The sequence below is a fragment of the Orycteropus afer genome, unplaced genomic scaffold (genome assembly GCF_000298275.1).
Source record: "Orycteropus afer afer isolate SDZICR_OR568_19922 unplaced genomic scaffold, OryAfe1.0 scaffold00007, whole genome shotgun sequence".
Lineage (NCBI taxonomy): Eukaryota > Metazoa > Chordata > Mammalia > Tubulidentata > Orycteropodidae > Orycteropus > Orycteropus afer.
The window spans coordinates 19757688-19777691 of NW_006921594.1; the positions used below are offsets into that span (position 1 = coordinate 19757688).

The 20004-nt window shown below is 38.7% G+C and overlaps 1 protein-coding gene across 1 annotated transcript in view; it reads right to left on the minus strand.

Moving 5' to 3' along the window:
• Positions 1–20004, minus strand: part of MAGI2 (membrane associated guanylate kinase, WW and PDZ domain containing 2) — a 1828989-nt gene that overhangs the window by 393330 nt on the left and 1415655 nt on the right. Inside the window, exon 8 of the mRNA XM_007945217.1 lies at positions 699–820. Coding sequence (XP_007943408.1) covers positions 699–820 — 122 coding nt within the window. The remainder of the gene's footprint in view (positions 1–698; positions 821–20004) is intronic.

A 20004-nucleotide genomic window follows, 5' to 3' on the forward strand; every position in this document is an offset into this window, starting at 1 on the left:
AGTTCACTATCAGACCTTTACATTCATCTTAATTGTGCCATAGTGAATGGTGTGAAAATCTACAGCAGGCAAGTCTCCAAAGGCCTTTGTCCTGTTTGTACTTAGGAGAGATCACAGCGAGGTGAAAACTTTGTGCAGCAATTCATCCCACTACGTGGCTCAAAGGTGTAGGCAGTTCAGCAAACAACCCTGGGACATACCCAATGGCCAGGGCCTCCCGGCATGGCCAGGGCCTCCCCGCGTGGTCGCGCCGATAGTAAGACAAGTCATCCACGCTGCGCGACCTCTCCGGGGCCACGCGGAGGCGGGCGGACTTGTGCCTAGGTAATGTCGATGAGGAGCTGTCTACTGTCACAAAGGAGAACAAGCCTCACTCTTGTGCTTGGTCTTTTGAGAACAAACATGAGTCTCTATGAATCTCTGCAGTTTACTGTACCACTGTCAAAACCCATTAATCTCCACCTGACAACGTGCTGTAAATTCTTATAACGTATTGCTTGAGGCTTTAACTTAATCCTTGGTTGCTAAATGTATTAGTTTAGAAACAGAGAAAATACCCAGCTAAAGCTAATAGAGGGGAGTGGGGAAAGCAAATCAGTTATTTGAAATGGTCCAAGCTAAAGGCACTTCAGAAGAGCAGGCAGTTTGAGAAGACAGTTACTCCCTTGGAGCCATCACATGCGGACTTGGTACCGTACCTCGGAAACCTGGGGCCTGCAGCGGCTTTGTTCCAAGTTCTGTGTGGGGCATGTTCTGCTGATGTAGCTTCCTTTTTGCTTCCAGGACAGGGTTTTCAAACTGCGTTCTTCTATTTATGTGGCTAAAAAATAAAATTTCAAATTAGGATAACAGTGGGACAAAGTCATGTAAGAGAACATAGGTATGGCTCGACAGAGAGCTGGCCATTAACAGACACCTTACGTGATTACAGTCACGTTGCTCTCCCAGCGTGGGCCAGGTCTCTGCTGAGGAGGGGCTTGGTACAACATGTTTCTGTGACCAGAGTGGAGTTCTCAGCGGCTCTGTCATATGTTATTGTGTTTGAATTATGTTTGATTCAGCCATAAGAAATAGAATGCACACTTGGGTTTTGGTGGCTTTGTTAGTTTGAGATGAATTTAATGCCTTAAGATAAAATGGTGGACAAATGAAATTTATACTGAATGGTGTTGAAGGAAAGAGTATCATCTATGCTTTGCAAAGTCCCTGTATCAAACAGGGACTTACCTACCAGTAAGGTAAATTCACTGAAATAGCAAAGCAGTAAGAGTACACACACACTTTTTGAATTGGACAGAGCTGGAAGGACCAGGATCCAGGAAGAAAGATTCATGAAAATATTTAGGAAATTATAGAATGCCTATGTAGGGCTATTGATGCTGAAGCCAACTGAAAGTAGAGTATTCATATTCTAAATAGTAATATAGTAGACTTGGAGATATCAGACACCAAGTGGTTGAAGGCAATAAGCTAAACTGAGGGCTTGGAGGATAAGAAAACTATTAGCTCTTGTACAACATCCTGCTTGAATCTAGTTGTTGTTGTTATGTGCCGTCAGTCGGCCCTGACTCATAGCGACTCCTCCTTGGGTTTCCGAGGCAGTATCACTACAGAAGTAGGATTGCCCAACCTTCCTTCTGAGGAGTGGCTGGTGGGTTTGAACCACCAGCCTTCTGGTTAGCAGTCAAGTGCTTTAGCCACTATGCTACCAGAGTTCCTGCTTGAATCTAAGCATTCTTTTAATATGGAGGGTAGAGACCAATAACTCTGTTTGGCTGCAGCCTCGATGTTGATCTTTCTCTAGGACATAAATACCCCCAAAGAAGGCTGATGTATACCTTGATCTTTGTTCAATCTACAAACAGAAATACAACTATGGTATGAAAGCACGAAGAGGACAGAGGGGTGGAAGATGAATTAACAATTACCAAAAACTTAACTATGTGCTACAACTAGACATAATTTTCCTAATTAATCCTCATAACAATTCAGTCTTGAATTCCAATTATCCCCATTTTAAGGATGATGAGATTATCACAAAGAAAAATTGAAATGACTTGTCCTAAATCATATACCTCATAAGTACAAAAGCTTAGACTTGAACCTATCTCTAAAATGTATCTCTTATCTGTAGCCCTTCTGTTTTCAACCTATTTTTAATTTGTCAAGTACACACGTATTTAATGTGCAAGCATAAGCACACACATACACACCCCAGCAAACCATTCATTATGTTTTGTAAAAGTACACACATTAGAAAGAAAAGGAAGCAAAATATCAACAGCTAATTTTCTATTTTTATAAATCATATAATTCCTGACAGGACAGAAACATGATGCAATGACTACCATTTTTAAGAGTTCCCTTATAGGAGGTGAAGTAGCATTGCTGCCTGCCCGCACAGGATCTATAGTCAATTAGTTCTGGATTCAAATTCCTGCTCTACCATTTGATGAGCTGTGTGACCTTGGACAAGGAACCCTGGTGGTGCAGTGGTTAAATGCTCAGCCACTAACTGAAAGTTTGCCAATTCAAACCCACCAGATACTCTGTAGGAAAAAGATGCAGCGGTCTGTTTCTGAAAAGATTTACAACCTTGGAAACCCAATGGGCAGTTCTACTTTGTCCAATAGGACCACTATGAGTCAGAATTTGACTTGATGGCAGTGGGTGTAGTTATACTTGGGTGACCCTGGGCAAGTTATCACCTAAGCCACAGTAACTTTATCTGTCATATGGATATAATATTGCCTTCTTCCTGTGGTTGTTCTGAGGATTAAATGAAATAATGAATATTAGCACAAGGTTTCCAATATAGATATGCTCAATAACTAGTTGCAGCTGTTACCACAATCCACCACCATCATCATTGTGAACACTATCATCATTATATTACAAGCCCAAGGAAAGTATGTGAAGGCTGTAGCCTCTGGTACTGACTAAGAAGGGGGATACTTGTAACAATGTTCTTGGGTAGTAAAACTCACCTGGATGGGGTTCAAGAAAAATCTGTTTCATGTAAAATATTTTCCACTGGAAGTATAGGCATACCTTGTTTTATTGTGCTTTGCTTTACTGTACTTCTCAGATATTGCATTATTTATTTATTTATTGCAAAAGGAAGGTTTGTGGCAACCTTGCAATAAGCAAGTTTATTGATGTCATTTTTGCAACAGCATGGGCTTACTTTGTATCTCCATGTCACATTTTGGTAATTCTTACAATACTTCGAACTTTTTCATAAAGTGTGCAATGTTGTTGTTGTTATTGTTATGTGCCGTCGAGTCGGCCCCGACTCATAGCGACCCCTCCTTGGGTTTCCAAGGCAGTTATCACTACGGAAGTAGGATTGCCCAACCTTCCTTCCGAGGAGTGGTTGGTGGGTTTGAACCGCCAGCCATCTGGTTAGCAGGCAAGTGTCTTAGCCACTATGCTACCAGAGCTCCCAAAGTGTGCAATAGCATTATGAAAATGTTTGAAATTTTCTGAGAATTACCAAAATAGGATATAGAGACATGAAGTAAGCTCATGCTGTTGGAAAAATGACACTGATACCAATTGACTACATCTATGGAAAAAGACAATGGAGAAGTTCAATACATCAGTCAAAACAAGGGCAGGAACTGACTGTGGAACAGACTATCAATTGCTCATATGCAAGTTCAAGATGCAGCTGAAGAAAATTAAAACAAGTCCACAGGAGCCAAAATATGACCTTGGTTATATTCCACCTAAATTTACAGACCATCTAAAGAATAGATTTGTTGCACTGAACACCAATGACCAAAGACCAGACGAATTGTAGGAAAACATCAAGAATATCATATACAAAGAAACAAAAGGTCATTAGAAAGACAAGAAAGGAAAAGGAATTAAAGACCAAAATGGATGTCAGAAGAGACTCTGAGACTTTCTCTTGAATGGAGAGTAACTAAAGCAAATGGAAGAAGTGATGAAAGAAAAGGGCTGATCAGAAGAGTTCAAAGTGTGGCTCAAGAAGACAAAGCAAAGTATTATAATGAAATGTGCAAAGACTTGGAGTTGGAAAACCAAAAGGGAAGAACATGCTCAGCATTTCGTAAGCTGGAAGAACTGAAGAAAAACCTCAAACACTGAATTGCACTATTAAAGGATTCTATGAGTAAAATATTGAATGAGGCAGGATACATCAAAAGAAGATGGAAGGAATATAGAGGGTCACTGTACCAAAAAGAGTGGGTCAACATTCAACTATTTCAAAAGGTAGCATATGGTCAAGAACCAATGGTATTGAAGGCAGAATTCTAAGCTGCACTAAAGGAACTGGCAACAACAACAACAACAACAAAACAAAACAACAACAACAAAAAACAAAGCCTCCAGAAAGTGACAGAATACTCATGGAATACCCATTGAGATGTTTCAGCAAGTGGATGCCATGCTGCAGGTGCTCACTGATTCATTCCAAGGACTTCAAATGACTGGAAGAGGTCAGTATCTGTGCCCATTCCAAAAAAAAGGTGATCCAATAGAATGTGGAAATTATCAAACAGTATCATTAATATCACACGCAAGTAAAATTTTGCTAAAAATAATTAAAAAATGGTTGCAACAGTAATATTGACAGGGAACTACCAGAAATTTGAGATGGATTCAGAAGAGGATGTGAAATAAGGGATATCATTGCTGATGTCTGATGGATCTTGGCTGAAAGCAAATACCAGAAAGATGTTTACTTGTGTTTTATTGACTATGCAAAGACATCTGATTGTGTGGATCACAGCAAATTATGGATAACATTGTGAAGAATGGGAATTCCAGAACACTACACTGTATTCCTGAGGAACCTGTATGTAGAGTGAGAGGCTGTCCTTCGAACAGAAGAAGGGGATACTGCAGGGTTTAAAATCAGAAAGAGTGTGCATCAGGGTACTATGCTTTCACCATACTTATCCAATCTGTATGCTGAGCAAATAATTTGAGAGGCTGGACTATATGAAGAAGAACATCAGGATTGGAGGAAGACTCATTAACAACCTGTGATCTGCAGATGACAGAACTTTGCTGAAAGTAAAGATGAGTTGAAGCACTTACTGGTGATGATCAGAGACTGCACTCTTCAGGATGGTTTATACCTCAACAACAGAAAACCAAATACTCACAACTGGACTAATATACAACATCATGCTAAATGGAGAGGAGATTGAAGTTGTCAGGGGTTTCATTTTACTTGGATCCACATTCAACACCCATGGAAGCAGCTCAAGAAATCAGACATCATATTGCCCTGGGTAAATCTGCTGCAAAAGACCTCTTTGAAGTGCTAAGCAGCAAAGATGTCACTTTGAAGACTAAGGTGCACCTAACCCAAGCCATGGTATTTTTAGTAGCCTCATATATATACATATGAATGCTGGACAATGAATAAGGAAGACTGAAGAAGAGTTGATGCCTTTGAATTGTGGCATTGGTGAGAATACTGAAAATACCAGAAAAATGAACGAATCTGTCCTGGAAGATGTGCAGCTGGAATGCTCCTTAGAAGTGAGAATGACTAGACTTCCTGTCACCTAATTTGGTCATGTTGTCAGAAGGGACCATTACCTGGAGAAAAATATTATGCTTGGTAAAGTGGAGGGTCACTGAAAAAGAGGAAGACCCTTAACACGATGGATTGACATAGTGGATACAACAATGAGGTCAAGCACAGGAAAGATTGTGAGGATGGCAACAGACTGGGGAATGTTTCATTTGTTGTACATAGGGTCGCTATGAATTGGAACAGCTCTGATGGCAAAGTGCCTAAGGCATTTGACTGCTAACCAGAAGGCTGGGGGTTCAAACCCATCAGCCACTCCTCAGGAGGAAGGTTGGGCAATCTACTTCTATAGAGATACCACCTCAGAAACCCAAGGAAGGGTTGCGATGAGTTACAATAGACTCCACTGCAGTGAGTTTGTTTTTTGGTTTTGATGACACCTAACAACAACAACAACATTGCATAGTTAATAGATTACGTATCGTGTAAACATAGCTTTTATGTGCACTGGGGAAACCAAAAAACTCATGTGTCCTGCTTTATTGCAATATTTGCTTTATTGTGGTGGTCTGGAACTGAACCTACCATATCTCCGAGGTATGCCTATAATATGCTACAGTAATGTTCTTGTGCACCAAAGAAGTTGCCATGAGCTATAGTGTGTAGGGAACTATGGCTTGTTAACTTTCAAGTTTTCCTTACTCCATAAACTCTGACAGTGACTGTTATTTTGGAAGTACTTAAGTTTGAAGCCTCTCTCCTCTTTCCTCCATTTTCATGTAATTCCCTTGTGAAAATCCTTTGAGATCATGCTGTTGCCTAAAGAAATATTACTCTTAACTTTGCTCTTACTTGTCCCTGTAGCATTATCTGTGACTATGTCATGACATACACTCTGCTTCAGACATACATGGAGCTGCTGTAACAGGCAATGCCACATCACAACTCTTATCTCTGCATGTGAGATTATGTAAATCAATGGCAGGGTCCTTAGAGCAAGATTGCTTGGGTTTGAGGTGGCATCTTGGGCAAATTACTAAACTCTTTAATTATCAATATCTTCATTAATATCTACTTCATGGAGTTGCTTGTACACTGATATATTGGAAGAACCTAGCAATTATACTATGCATTTATTCTTTGTAACTATTATGTTGTTGTTGTTATGTGCCGTCGAGTCAAACCCGACTCATAGCGACCCCTCCTTGGGTTTCCGAGGCAGTATCACTACGGAAGTAGGACTGCCCAACCTTCCTTCCGAGGAGTGGCTGGTGGGTTTGAACCGCCAGCCGTCTGGTTAGCAGGCAAGTGTCTTAGCCACTATGCTACCAGAGCTCCTATAGTGCTACTGTAATGCTTTTCTCATCTGTCCAGCTAATTTCTTCCCTCTCCTTATGTTCCCAGCATGCATTATAGTCCCTCCCCTTTGCTCTCATAAAACCTCAAATAGACCTCTGTCAGCAGATTTCTTTATTTTTTGATATCCTGCCTTATCATAAAGAGGATATGAGGAGCCCTTTCTAAAAATTGTTGTATAGGCTCTGGTTCTGCGTTAGGTTCATCATCATCTCACCCCTGGACTTGAGACAACAGCTGGTCTTCTAACCCATTGATTTGGGTTTGCCAGCCCCTGCAACCACAAAAGTGAGGAGAATCCCCCAGATCTACCCACAGACTTGGGACTTTACAGCCTCCAAGGCTCCACCATCAGGCAGCAGCAACTCTGTCCATGTTACCCAGCCACACCTGCGCCTCCTGCCACCCCATCCACTGGGCAAGTGCCACCAATTACTTCTGCACCATTTAATCAACAATAGATGACAACCAAAATCAGCCCAGCCCACCTGCAACTGCCCTACACAACAGAGAACATACACAACACCATCCTCTACCTGAGTGCTGCCAAACTAGCAAGTGGTGTAGCACACTCACCCTGCTTACTTAGACACTTTGTTTTATCAAAACAAAATAAAGCTAAAAACCTGGGCAAAACACACCAACATACAATTATCAATTAAATACAAATACAACACTACCACAATGTCTCAGAAAAAACAGACTACCTCAGTTGACACAAAGAAAGAAGACAATATAGCTCAAACAAGTGATCAAAATACAGAGCTTGAAATCATTTCTAAGGAAGAAATGGTATTGGAACTACCTGATAAGGAATTCAAGAGAATTATATTTAGGTCCCTTAAATGGGTTGAGAGAGCGATCACAGAAAGTGCGACAAAATCAAAGAACACACAGACAAAACTCTAGAAGAATTCAGGAAAATAATACAAAAACAAAATAAATGGAAAATCAGAAACCATACAAAAACAGCAAATAGAAATTCATAAGATTAATATTAAAGTTCCAGAAATAGATAATATTTTGGAAGGGCAAAGAAATAATATTGAATCAATGGAAGAGAGAATTATTGAAATTGAAGACAAATCTCTTAATACTAAGCTGGTAGTGGATCAGAAAAAAGAATGAAGAAAGCCTAAGAATTATGTGTGAACCATCAAGAGGAATAATTTACATGTGACTGTAATTCCAGAACAAGAAGAGACCAAAAAAGAAAAAATTACAGAGAAAATTGTAGATTTGTTGGAAGAAAACTTCCTTAATACCATGAAAGACAAGAAGATATGCATTCAAGAGGTTCAATGAACCCCAAACAGGAGCCCAAAAGAAAAGCACCAAGACATCTCATAATCATTTTCCAAAACCAAAGACAGAAAGAATCCCGAAAGCAGTTAAGGGAAAAATGAAAAGTTATCTACAAAAGGCAACCAATAAACTCTGATTTCTCAGCCAAAACCATGTAGGCACAAGGCAATGGGATGATATATATAAAACCTTGAAGGAAAAAATTGCCAACCAAGAATTATATATCCAGCAAAATTATCCCACATATACAATGGAAAAATTAGGACATTTCTAGATAAACATTTCTAGATAAAGATTAAGGGAATTTAAAAAAAAAAAAAAAAAAGACTAAACTTCATGTATTGATTTGGGTAAAGGGAAAGACAATGTACCAAAAGCAGTTGACCAGTACAATATCACTAAGGAAAAGGAAAACCTGGAGAGTGCAGAGAAGGTACAGACAATGAAGGTAAATATTATTACACACACAATACTGCATTATTAGTAATAACAAATATTAATCTATGGATGGATAGATAAGTACAGAGGCATGATGATCGAGTATGGGTAGGCAAACATGAATATACTTATGACCACGGTTGGCAGATATCATTTCTATTTATGTATTTGTATGTGCTATAAAAATGTCCATGTATATAATAGAGTGAACAGGGGGCAAAATTATGATAACTTCTTAGCCACAACCAACATCTTGAGGGAGTGAGTTGTTGAGCCTATGGGCTCAAGATCATGGTAATAGGGGACATCAAGATCAATTGGCATAACTTAGTACACTAAAACAGTGTTATGTATCCTACTTTGGCGAGTAATGACTGGGATCTTAAATATTAATGAGCAGCCATAATGCAACCATTGGTCTTTCCTTGTCCAGAGCAAAGAGTGAAAAAGATAAAAAAAAAAATATATGGAAACAATTAGTCCAAGACTAGTGGACCATGAGAACCCAAGCCTACACAACCCTAAGACCAGAAGAACTACATGGTGCCCAGCTACCTCTGCCAACCACTTTGAAAATGATCAAAATTGGAGGTCTTGGATAGAGTGGAGGAAAAATGTGGAACAAAACTCAAAATCATAAAAATGACCAGCCTTACTGGTCTGACAGAGACTTGAAATTCCTGAGACTATGGCACCTAGTGACTCTTCAGGCTTAACCTTCAGCCAAACAATAGACAGGACTATGTGGTGTACAATTACTCCTTAGAAAAATCAACCATGGGAGATCAGAAGGGCAGCAGTTGTGCTGGGAGAAAAGCAGAAGACAGGAATGTATAGGAAAGGACAACACAGGGAAAAAGTAACCACAGGGAAGAGGTGGGAAGAGAGTTGTTACATTGTTGGGATGAAACAAAATATGTATGATTGTTGGATGGAAGATTGATTTCCTCTGTAAACCTTTGTCCAAATCATAATAAAAAGTTTCTAAAAACTAAAAAAAAAAAAAAAAATTGTTGTACAAATATACATAATGGAATATTTGTAAATCCAACATGTTTTATATGTATAATTCAGTGACATTGATTACATTCTTCAGGTAGTGCAACCATTATCGCTGTCCTTTTCCAAATTCTTCTATCACTATTAACATAAACTTTCCGATCCTTAAACTCACCCTACTCCCCACCCTCTTACCCCTGGGAGTCACTAATAAGCTTTGGTGTCTATATATTTGCCTATTTCATGAAGTGAGATAATACAGTATTTGTTCTTTCGTGACTTTTTTTCATTCAGCATAGTGTTTTCAAGGTTCATCCATGTTGTGGCATGTATTAGGACTTCATTTCTCATTGAGATACTTTTAAGGAATTGCAATAATATAAGTAAATGAGGAAACCAGGGCAAAGTTAGATGGGAAGTCAAGAGACAAAATTGATAATATAGGGTCCTATCTGTTTACTAGATATAGATCGCAAATTGCCTGTCATTTTTTAAGTAGATGAATCAAAGGGAAGGACGAACCAGGAATATACTGTTCAGAATATTTATAAGGCAAACAAAGAGAGTTGTTCAGAAGAATGTAGTATTCCTGTTATTAAAACCTATGAGAACTTTCTCCCTAGGCCTTGGATAATGAGATTTCCATGATGTAGTACACACTATCCTAAATAATATTTTCATGAATTCCATGGGCTACAGTAACCTAATCATGCTGTGTCTTAATGACTGATTTCCATGTCTATTTCCTTCCCTATACTGTGTGTTTGTTATGGACAGGGTTCATGTGTTACTCATATTTACATACTCAGAATGCTACACAGTGAAAGGCAAATATTATTTTGTGAAATACTTAAACGATGAGTGTGTGTTATAAGACTTTTGTTTTCAAGTATATGTTAATAATTTCAACACACCATCCAGAAACAACTTTGGATTGTACTGAAGTATCAGCTTTCCTCATTTCCTGTATGTTTTATTTGTATTTTACTAGGTCATTGTTCATTGCATGCAGACATTTATCCTTAGAACACATTACTAGGATAAGTTTATATCAAGAAAATTATGGTACAGTTAGGTTCCTCTAACTTGCCACCTGCATGTAATTATTTCTTTAGACAAGGAATATGTAGCCACCTGCTTCATGGATATAATGTTGAAAACATCTCATTCACCATCCAATTGAGTTTCTAGAGTTCACAGGAAGGAAAATTCCAATGAACTAGTCCGGCGTGCCTTGTTCGTCCCAAATAGCAGAAGCTCGATATTGCTTTAGTGCCCCCAGCTAATTGCTAGAGAAGATTTCCATTGTCACAAATGAAGTCATTCATTTAAAATTCTTAAATATGCTCCCAAGCTCTAAAAGACCTGTCACAAAGAAATGTGATTGTGGCTGAATAGAGAAGCCTTGTCTTCCTTGTGCTTCCAAAATGGATAGTTTCAAGTCCTTTTAGCAAGGATTTGAAGATCTCACAATGTGAACAAAGGATGGGAATGACAAATGCCATCTTCCTCCTCATTGTTTAGGCTCTGTGAGATGATTATGAACTATTTCATCTAGCCTCCAAATAGAACAAGAGCCTGGGAAGCTACCAAGAGTTCTTACTCTTTAATTGTGTCTAGTCTATTGTCATATTTGGTAAGATATCTTAGGTGTTAAGTGCTAAGAGAGTAAGAGTCATAGGAAGTAGTAATATCCTAACACTTTCTGTTAACAGATGGGAAAGATTACTCATAAGAGACGTTTCCTTTTTGGAATGGTAAAAGGATCAAAGATTGCTTCTATTGCCTTCTCTTTTTGCACTTTTATTTACTTATCTGAAGCCAAAGCTCCTTCTTTCATCAAGGAATAAAGACTTAAAACATGTTCACACATGGTAGTATCTTATAATTCTGGCTATAAAACTTTTTTTATTCTGGCCATAAAAGCTTTTAAAAAACACAGATGACTCAGGCCCTATCCTAGATCAACTAGATCAGAATCCCAGAGTGAGGCACTAGCATTGAGATTTTTTAAGTTTCTCAGACAAACCTAATGTGCAGCTAGGTTTTGTAATATTGTGAGTTAAAAGCTGAGAAACTATGAAAAAGGAGTAAGATAAGGAATTCTTTGCCGATAAAACATATGTGGAAGCTTCTTTTTCTGTTTGTGGCTACAGAGTGTAGTAGGAAATGTTATTTTGCTCCAGAAAGAGTACTTGTACCATCAGAAGTTTCAGACATACACAGAGGAGATGAAATATTTACACTTGTTTAGATAATACACTGCTAAGGTTAGTCCCAGGTCAGTGTCTTGTTTGATCGCCACCTCCTTTACTATGGGAGAAAATGGAAGAATATGTGGAAAGTCACATATCTGAGCCCATCAGTGTATAGAAGTTGGGTTTGCTGGGGCTTATCTAGGCCATCATCTCTGATACCTTAGTACCAGTGCTTCCTCTACATCCCAGCCTGTCCATTCCCCATTTTGCTTCTCCTGGGATTTTAAAGAAGGGCACTTTTGGTGCACAGTCATGAATGATGTCTTTTGTACTCATGGGGCCACCATTCCACTTCTAAATTATGGTTTATAGTTTAGAGAAGGATCTTTGGGTCAATGTGGGAGAGGGGAGAGAGAGCAGCTTTTGAGAAAACATTGTGCCTGTGGTGCAGTGACGTATTTAACATGTCTCTTCTAGCCATGGTCTTTGTGACTCCTACCAGATGACAGGGTGTGACTGTGCAAATGTGAGGTGCTTGTGCCCCACCAAGGGGATTGGATAGCTGGCTAATAATTTAAATAAGGCACATGGCACTCTTCTTGGACTGTACAAATAAGGTGTATAGAACCCTAACGTGGGGATTGGTCTGTTTTGCCATCTTGCCAGGCTGATAATGAGCCATCTCAGAGGTGGAAAGGGGGATCACACTATCATCAAGAAAGAGACCCAGGAGTGGACTGCATCCTTTGGACCCTAGATCCCTGCACTGAACTTCCTTGATCCAGGAGAGAGAGAGCTATAACACTCCCCTGTGGTGGCTGGAGATGGTGGTAGAGAAACCACAGCAGCAGAGGCAGCAGAACCAAGAGATTGGCACAAGACAGAGCGGTGGGTTTCCCAACCCATGGAATGAGAAAATTGTGAGCCTTTGGGCAAGAAGTTTGTTGGTGCAATGGGGTGCTTCTCTAGGCACCTATCTCTAGGCACCTATCTGCAAAGCTAAAAGAACTTTGTAACACTTGCCTGAGGAGAGCAGAGTCTGGACCAAGGAGATGAGAGCCAAAGAGAGGGACGCCTATGGGCATGGCTTAGGGGAGCCTGTCCTGGTTGAAGGATTGTATCCTGAGTGCTCCTAAACCTGAATTGGAACCTGTTACTTCCCTAATAAACTGCATGAAGTATTGTCTATGAGTTCTGTATGGTCACTGCAATCAATTATCAAATCCAGCAGAGAGGTAAATAGTGCCATGGATGGTTGAGCTCAGAACGGGTACAAAGGGTGGAGGGTGGCAGTATGTCCGACCTCTACCTCAAAGGAATCAGCCTTGGGTTGTTGAGGCTCATGGTGATTCTCTTTCTTTCCCTCATGAAGTTAGAAGAGGTCAGAAGACACCTCCTTGTGCCCTTTTTCCAGTGCCACTGGTAAAGTGTTTCTAAAGTGGCAAAGTGGTTTCCTCTTATTACTTCAAAGCATGCAGTAGCCAGTGCTCACTATGTATTTGTTGAATAAATATCTGCATGAAGTCAAGCATGGTCAGAAGGTGCTAGATCTCACTAGGTTCCATTTTTACTCTCCCATAAAAAAGATATTGTGATAGTCAGAACTTGATGGGAAACTGAGGACCAGCTCATGTGAAATAACTAATCTGTATTTGGGCAAAGACACAGGGGATCTTTCAAAACGGACTCTTTCGAGACTTTCTAGTGAAAGGGAAGAAGCCATCCCACTTTGGTGCTTAAAGACTTGGATGTAAGAAGCTGATAAGTAGCATCTGCAGACTTGTGGTGCAATAGCAATGTGCTCATATGGACAAGCACTACAATGGAGACCAGATGTGGGAGCATCAGAGAGGCAGTCACTTAACATTAGGAGAGGAAAGGTTGACTTAAGGTTTAGGGTGTCAGCTTAGTACATCTACCATCCCTTCTCTGCAAATTTGCTCCTTTGGGGGCTTCCTGAATGGGATCCAAAAGTGGGTGCTTGGAAATTCCTAAACTGTCTCTGGCTCCAATTCCAGCTCCCATACTTCTTGGGGGTCAGGAAAGTCTGTATATTACCATCTCACATCTGAACCACAGATGCAGCTGCATTGGCCAATGTAAGCCAAAAGTATACAATGCACAATTCCTGTCTGTATTTTATCGATTTTAATACATATCTTCGGAAGGCTCCATTAAATTTTCTCTACTAACAAGTTTGGAAAAATTGAATAAAAATTACTTCATGCTTTGGAAACTAAAAGGATAACAATCCTAAAGGGTTCCTCTAGGGCCACCACTCTTACAGAAGGTAGAATAAAATAATTAGGAGTTGGTCACTGCAGTCACATTGTATGCATTCATATCGTAGCCCCATTGCATTGTACGCATCTGACCCTGGGCTTATTCTCTGTACTTCACTTATTCTCTGTACTTCAGATTTTTTCTTTAATGTCTATAGTCAGGATAAAAATAATACTTACATCACAGAGTTGTGCATATCAAATGAGTTAAAATGAATAAGTCATTTAGAAAAGAGCCTCGTTGTACGTATTCAGTAAGTGCTAGCTATCATGACTCATCAAATGTTTCTCAAATGCTCTTTGCTAGGCATCATGATAAGGAACAAAGATCAATTAGATACATAGTCTAGTTGTTGTTGTTGTTGTTATATGCCGTCAAGTTGGACCCGACTCTTAGTGACCCCTCCTTGGGTTTCTGAGACAGTATCCCTATGGAAGTAGATTGCCTCATCTTCCTTCCGAGGAGTGGCTGGTGGGTTTGAACTGCCAGCCTTCTGATTAGCAGTCAAGTGCCTTAGGTACTATGCTACCAGAGCTCCCACATAGTCTAGTAGGGGAGATAAAATAGAAACATTAGAAATTATAAAATAGGATGTACACAGTATAATGTATACCTTATTGTGTTTTGAGAAGTTGAATTTTAAAAATGCTAGTTTAAAGCCTAATGTTTTAAATACACTTTATTTTAAAATATAAGCTGAGGATAAATGGAAAAATTAAACTGATTTTATTTGGAGAGTTTTTTTTTTTTTTTTTAATAGAACAATTGAATCCTAGCTCTTGAAAGATTTCTTCCTAATTCTAACACTTAAGTGATAATTTTCTTTCTATAAATGACCATTCATTACTTACTGTACCTGAGGGGAATATGAGTTTGCTTTGTGAATGTGAGTGGGAAGGTTGGGTCATTCATGTGTTCCTTTCTCCTGCTTTTCCTGGACATAGGGGTGCCTACTTTAGGGATATATGTTCAGGTGGGAAGTAGGAACATGACTGACTGAGAAGAGTATCCATATATTAACACTGACATCCTCACAGCTCAAGAGTCAAGAGTCTATCCTTTACCCCCGACAAGGATGAGCTTCCCAAAATATGGGTACATTTTCATATAAATAATCTCTCTCCTCTCCCCCAGGAGTAATAGTAATTATCTAGGAAGACATTGACCTGTAATGCTGTTTGATGTGTATTGTACACAAAAAGGGATTCATCACTAAGCCATTACTCTTCACTAATGTCAAAGGAGCTCTGGTAGCATAGTGGCTAAAGCACTTTACTGCTAACCAGAAGGCTGGCGGTTCAAATCCACCAGCCACTCCTCGGAAGGAAGGTTGGGCAATCCTACTTCCGTAGTGATACTGCCTCGGAAACCCAAGGAGGGGTCACTAGGAGTCGGGGCCAACTCGACGGCACATGACAACAACAACAACAATGTCAAAGGAGTTCTGGTAGTGCAGTGCCTAGGGCATTTGACTGCTAACCAGAAGGTTGGTGGTTCAAACCCACCAGTTTCTCTGTCAAAGGAAGATGGGGCAATCTACTTCTGTAAAGATTTACTGCCTCAGAAACCTAATGGGGGTCACTATGAGTTGGAATTGACTCAATGGCAGTAATTTTTTTTTTTTTTTTAAATGTCACAGAAAAGTTGATATTTTACTCCTAGCAGTAATGATAATGTGCACTGTCAATCCTGCCATGAAGTCCCTAGGCCCTACAGGATACATAGACTCAATTTCAAAAATTTCAGAGCCACTAGGCACGCATTTAAAATGTTGTTTCATATCCAGTCCTTTCTGCTCTCATAAAACATTTCTTTTAAATGTTATTACTGAATGTAGGAGGAGGTTGCTCCTGTCAAGGGCACTTTAACCTTTGTTTCTAGATCAAGTGAAAGTAGTGAGTTATAAACCTACAGGTATGAGATAGGGCTTACCTAGAGGAAAGCTAAAAGACTATACTATTTCAGGATTTTTCTGTTTAGAGAAAACATTAATAAGTCTTCATCTACTGGTGTTTGCCTCCCTACCACCTCATCATGATTGAATGAGTCATGGCTAAGATCCTTTTAGTCTCACATAAAAACACATTCATTCATCAAACAGTAACAAAAGATGAATCTGACACAACCCTTTCACAAAGAGGTCTATGCTCCAGTACGACATGCAAGTTGGGTGACCAAACATCCTCATTTGCCTGGGACAAAGGTGTTTCCTGGCAAGCAGGACTTCCTGTTTCAAAACATGGGAAGTCTTGGGCAAACTAAGATGACTTGATGACCCTAAAAGTAGCCAGAAAAATTTAACATAAGGTAGCAAGGGTAGAAATGGATGTATGCCCAATGCAATTACACAAGGGAAAATAAAGACCACTTAGTCTGACAGTTCAGGAAAAGCCTCATAAAAGAAGTGACAATTGAGCAGACTGTTGAAGGATGAATATATTTTACCAGATGAAGAAGAGGGTATTTTCAGAAGCTAATTGTGGATACAAAGGTGTTCAGAAATAGTTAAAAGTCTGCCTAACTGGAGTATAGGTCTAGTGCACACACACCTGTATGTGACTGTGAGTTTGGGAGGGGTAACGGGAGGAGGAGACATAGGGGAGAAGACAGGAACTTACAAGATTGGAAGTATAGTTTGAAGTCATGGTATGAGGTTTGGCTTTGCTTGAAGGCCTAATATGATTTACCTTTCTCTCTACTTCCATTAATATTCTAGTGTCATGGATAGTTGTAGCTTTGAAAGTCTCTGCCCTGCAGGAGCTAACTTGTTCCTGAATTGGGATGATAAGATGAGCATCACTATATCAGTGAAACAGGAAAATTGTGGTGCTCTCTGAAAATCTCAGTCATTTCATCTGCCTCCCCTGTAGTAGGTATTGTGTTTATCTGATGGTAAGAGGATGAATAAGAGATGTTGCATCCTCCTGAGAAATAGACATTTCAATGTCCAGGGAACAGTGGGAATAGTTTGGCCTGTAATATTATACTCTATGTTGAACTGTACTGCTATTTCGCAATAAATTATTTATGAGATTTTAAAATGTGAATAGCCTAGGTTAAGTCCACTGAACATAAAAAAATATGATTAAGCATTATATACCTATCTATATATATGGACTCATGTAAAGTGATAGACATATGCAGTCATGGATACACTAATATTTTAGGGTCTGACTTCAAGAAGATTCAAAGAATTACCAAGGACACTCAGAAGAATGGAAAATCATGATGGCAACATCACTGATGTCTAGAATTATCCAGTATGGAGGGAGTCAGGGAAAGAGAATTAGTGAGGGGAGATGGGTGAGACTGGGAGCAAGACAGTGGCAGAGTCTGAAAGTCAACAGGACGGGTGATAATTCCAAATCCATAAAATACCAGGACTCCTCAGGTTTCCATGTCTATTATTCATAGGTGAGGAAAAGACTATATACATATATACACATACATACATAATTCTTGACTACTGAGTCTTTATTGAGTCTTTATGACTGTCCAGACTGGGGGAAATCAAATATATTGCTATTCCTTTTTTATGCTAGGAAGTGATGCAGGAGGGATTAGAAAGCAAAACAAAATAAATATTATATTTTTTGATGAGTCTTACAGATAAAAGGATCTATTGCTTGCATACCTAGACTCTAGACAGAACCTTTCAATACTTTGCCACTAATAAGTAACCATGGGATCTGAGTATGTGTGGAGAGGCTGTGAAGGAAGGAATTATAATTCTGAGAAGAGAAAGACTTGAGAAGGTAGAAAAGGCATGGGGAAAAAAAAAAAAAAAACCATAGTGGGATTAGAGAAAAAGGTTCAGCAGAACCAAGAGCAAAGAAAGGTGGTATTAAGTTGTTTCACTGCTGCTTTCAATAAACTGATTCTTCAGGACAAGTATTGTTGTAGTTTTACATAGTTAACATAGAATGCTAAAAGCATGCCATTTCTGGAAGATCAAAGCTTCATACAGATTAGATGACAATTTCAAGTTACTGTAAATGGGACATGCATTTCAAATAACTTGTATACTTCTTTCCATAACATACATGTAAGGGTTGCATAACCAACACGTGTAAGGTTGGTTAATTTTATGCCCCTACATTGGGCTAAGTTTGTATTTTCCATACTGAAGCTCTAAATAATGAAGATTGGAGCTGTAATTTTGAATATTTTAGAAAACATTCCATTTTGTACACTTTTAATGTTCTTTCATTTCTGTTCAGACTTAAGTTTTGTCTAGTAGTAATTTGTGGAAAGAAAAAATTGTTCAAAGAATGAATGCCAGCCTTGCAAATAAAAGCTTAGAGGGAAAAAATGGTGTACGATCAAGGGGGATGGGAGCTAATACTATGCCAAATCTTCAACCAAACATGTTATGTGCTTTAATTCATCTGCCCCTCAGAGAGGGTAAATAGCATCCTGTAGTTCTCACAGTAAGAGGCAGGTGCAGGAATCAAACCCAGCTTTGTATAGTGCCAAATCCCAAAACATTGGTTTATGTGGTTCTGACACAAATACACTTTTACTTTTCAAATGAAATTACTTATATGCATGCAGGTATGTGCTATGTTTGGTAATTTGTAATATACTTCAGTATATCAGTCATGTGATTCTCAGTTTCTTTTTATCACTTTGTATTGTAAAATTGGAAACTTCAACAACATTTTAAAATATCTGCTGATTTTCTGAAGAAAAAAATGTGAAAATACAGAACATTATTTTGATATAGTTGATAATTTTTTTAAAAGAACCCAATGATGATGTACATAGGTAGTGATTACATATGTTTCAATGGAAAATATATCTGCATGAGTATTTTTCATATTGAAATAAGAGAACAATGAGATGGTACTGAGAATATGATATAAGAAAGAAGGAGATCTGACTTGTGTAACATAATATTCAAACTAGAAGGGTCTTCTCCAAGGGTTACTTTTTAGCTTCTCTTGGGGAGTCCAATTATAATTTTCCTAAATCCTTTGCCCTTACTGAACACAGGCCATATCTCTGAAAATTATGGCAATAATAAGGTGCTTCTGTGATAATATTTGTGAATAACAGTAAAGTTGTATGTGAGTGAGAATGGGTAGATATTCAACAACCACAAAACTATACATGCCTTGCTTTTCTCAAACTTTGAAAAAATATTCTGATTGTAGGTAATGTTCAGACCTGCTGAGATCCAATGATACAATAAGAAATGAAAACATGTCACAATGATACAATTAGAAATGAAAACATGTCACATACTCAACAAGAAATTCCTTATAACTGCTGTATGAAAAGTGAATTTACTCTGTAAATATTCACCCAAATCCTAAAAAAAAAAAAAAAAAAAATTCTAGGAAATTGAAAAAAAAAAAAAGAAAGAAATTCCTTATATGTTAACACAATGAACTCTGAGTACTGGTGAGGATCCTTCTCCTGATACATGAAAAATCAACTGTAAATGGTGGACTTCCCACTCTGTGTGCTACATTTACTCAAACCCTGGGTACCAGACTGTGAGGAATAATAGAGGCAAGAAGGAGCCACCTACACTCCCTGGAATCATCAATCTCACATGTACCTCCTAGGTTTCACCAAAGTGAAAGTCATTACAACGGGATCTCAGTTGTCATTCTCTTCCATTTTGGCCTAACCAGCATTTGGGGTTTAAACCACATTTGAAGATTAAATCTACCACTTGCTGCTTTTGTAAAATTCCCCCAATATCTCTGAACTACAACTGCTTATAAATACCTACTCACCTCTTAGGACTGTTTATAAGAGCAAATAAGATAAAATATAAGAAAATATTTAAAGATGAATCATTATATAGACGCAAATTTATTTATTCATTACCTTTATTGCAATGTTAAGAGTTGGATTCAAGCGTAACTTCAATGTGGATTGTGTAAAATGTCTTAA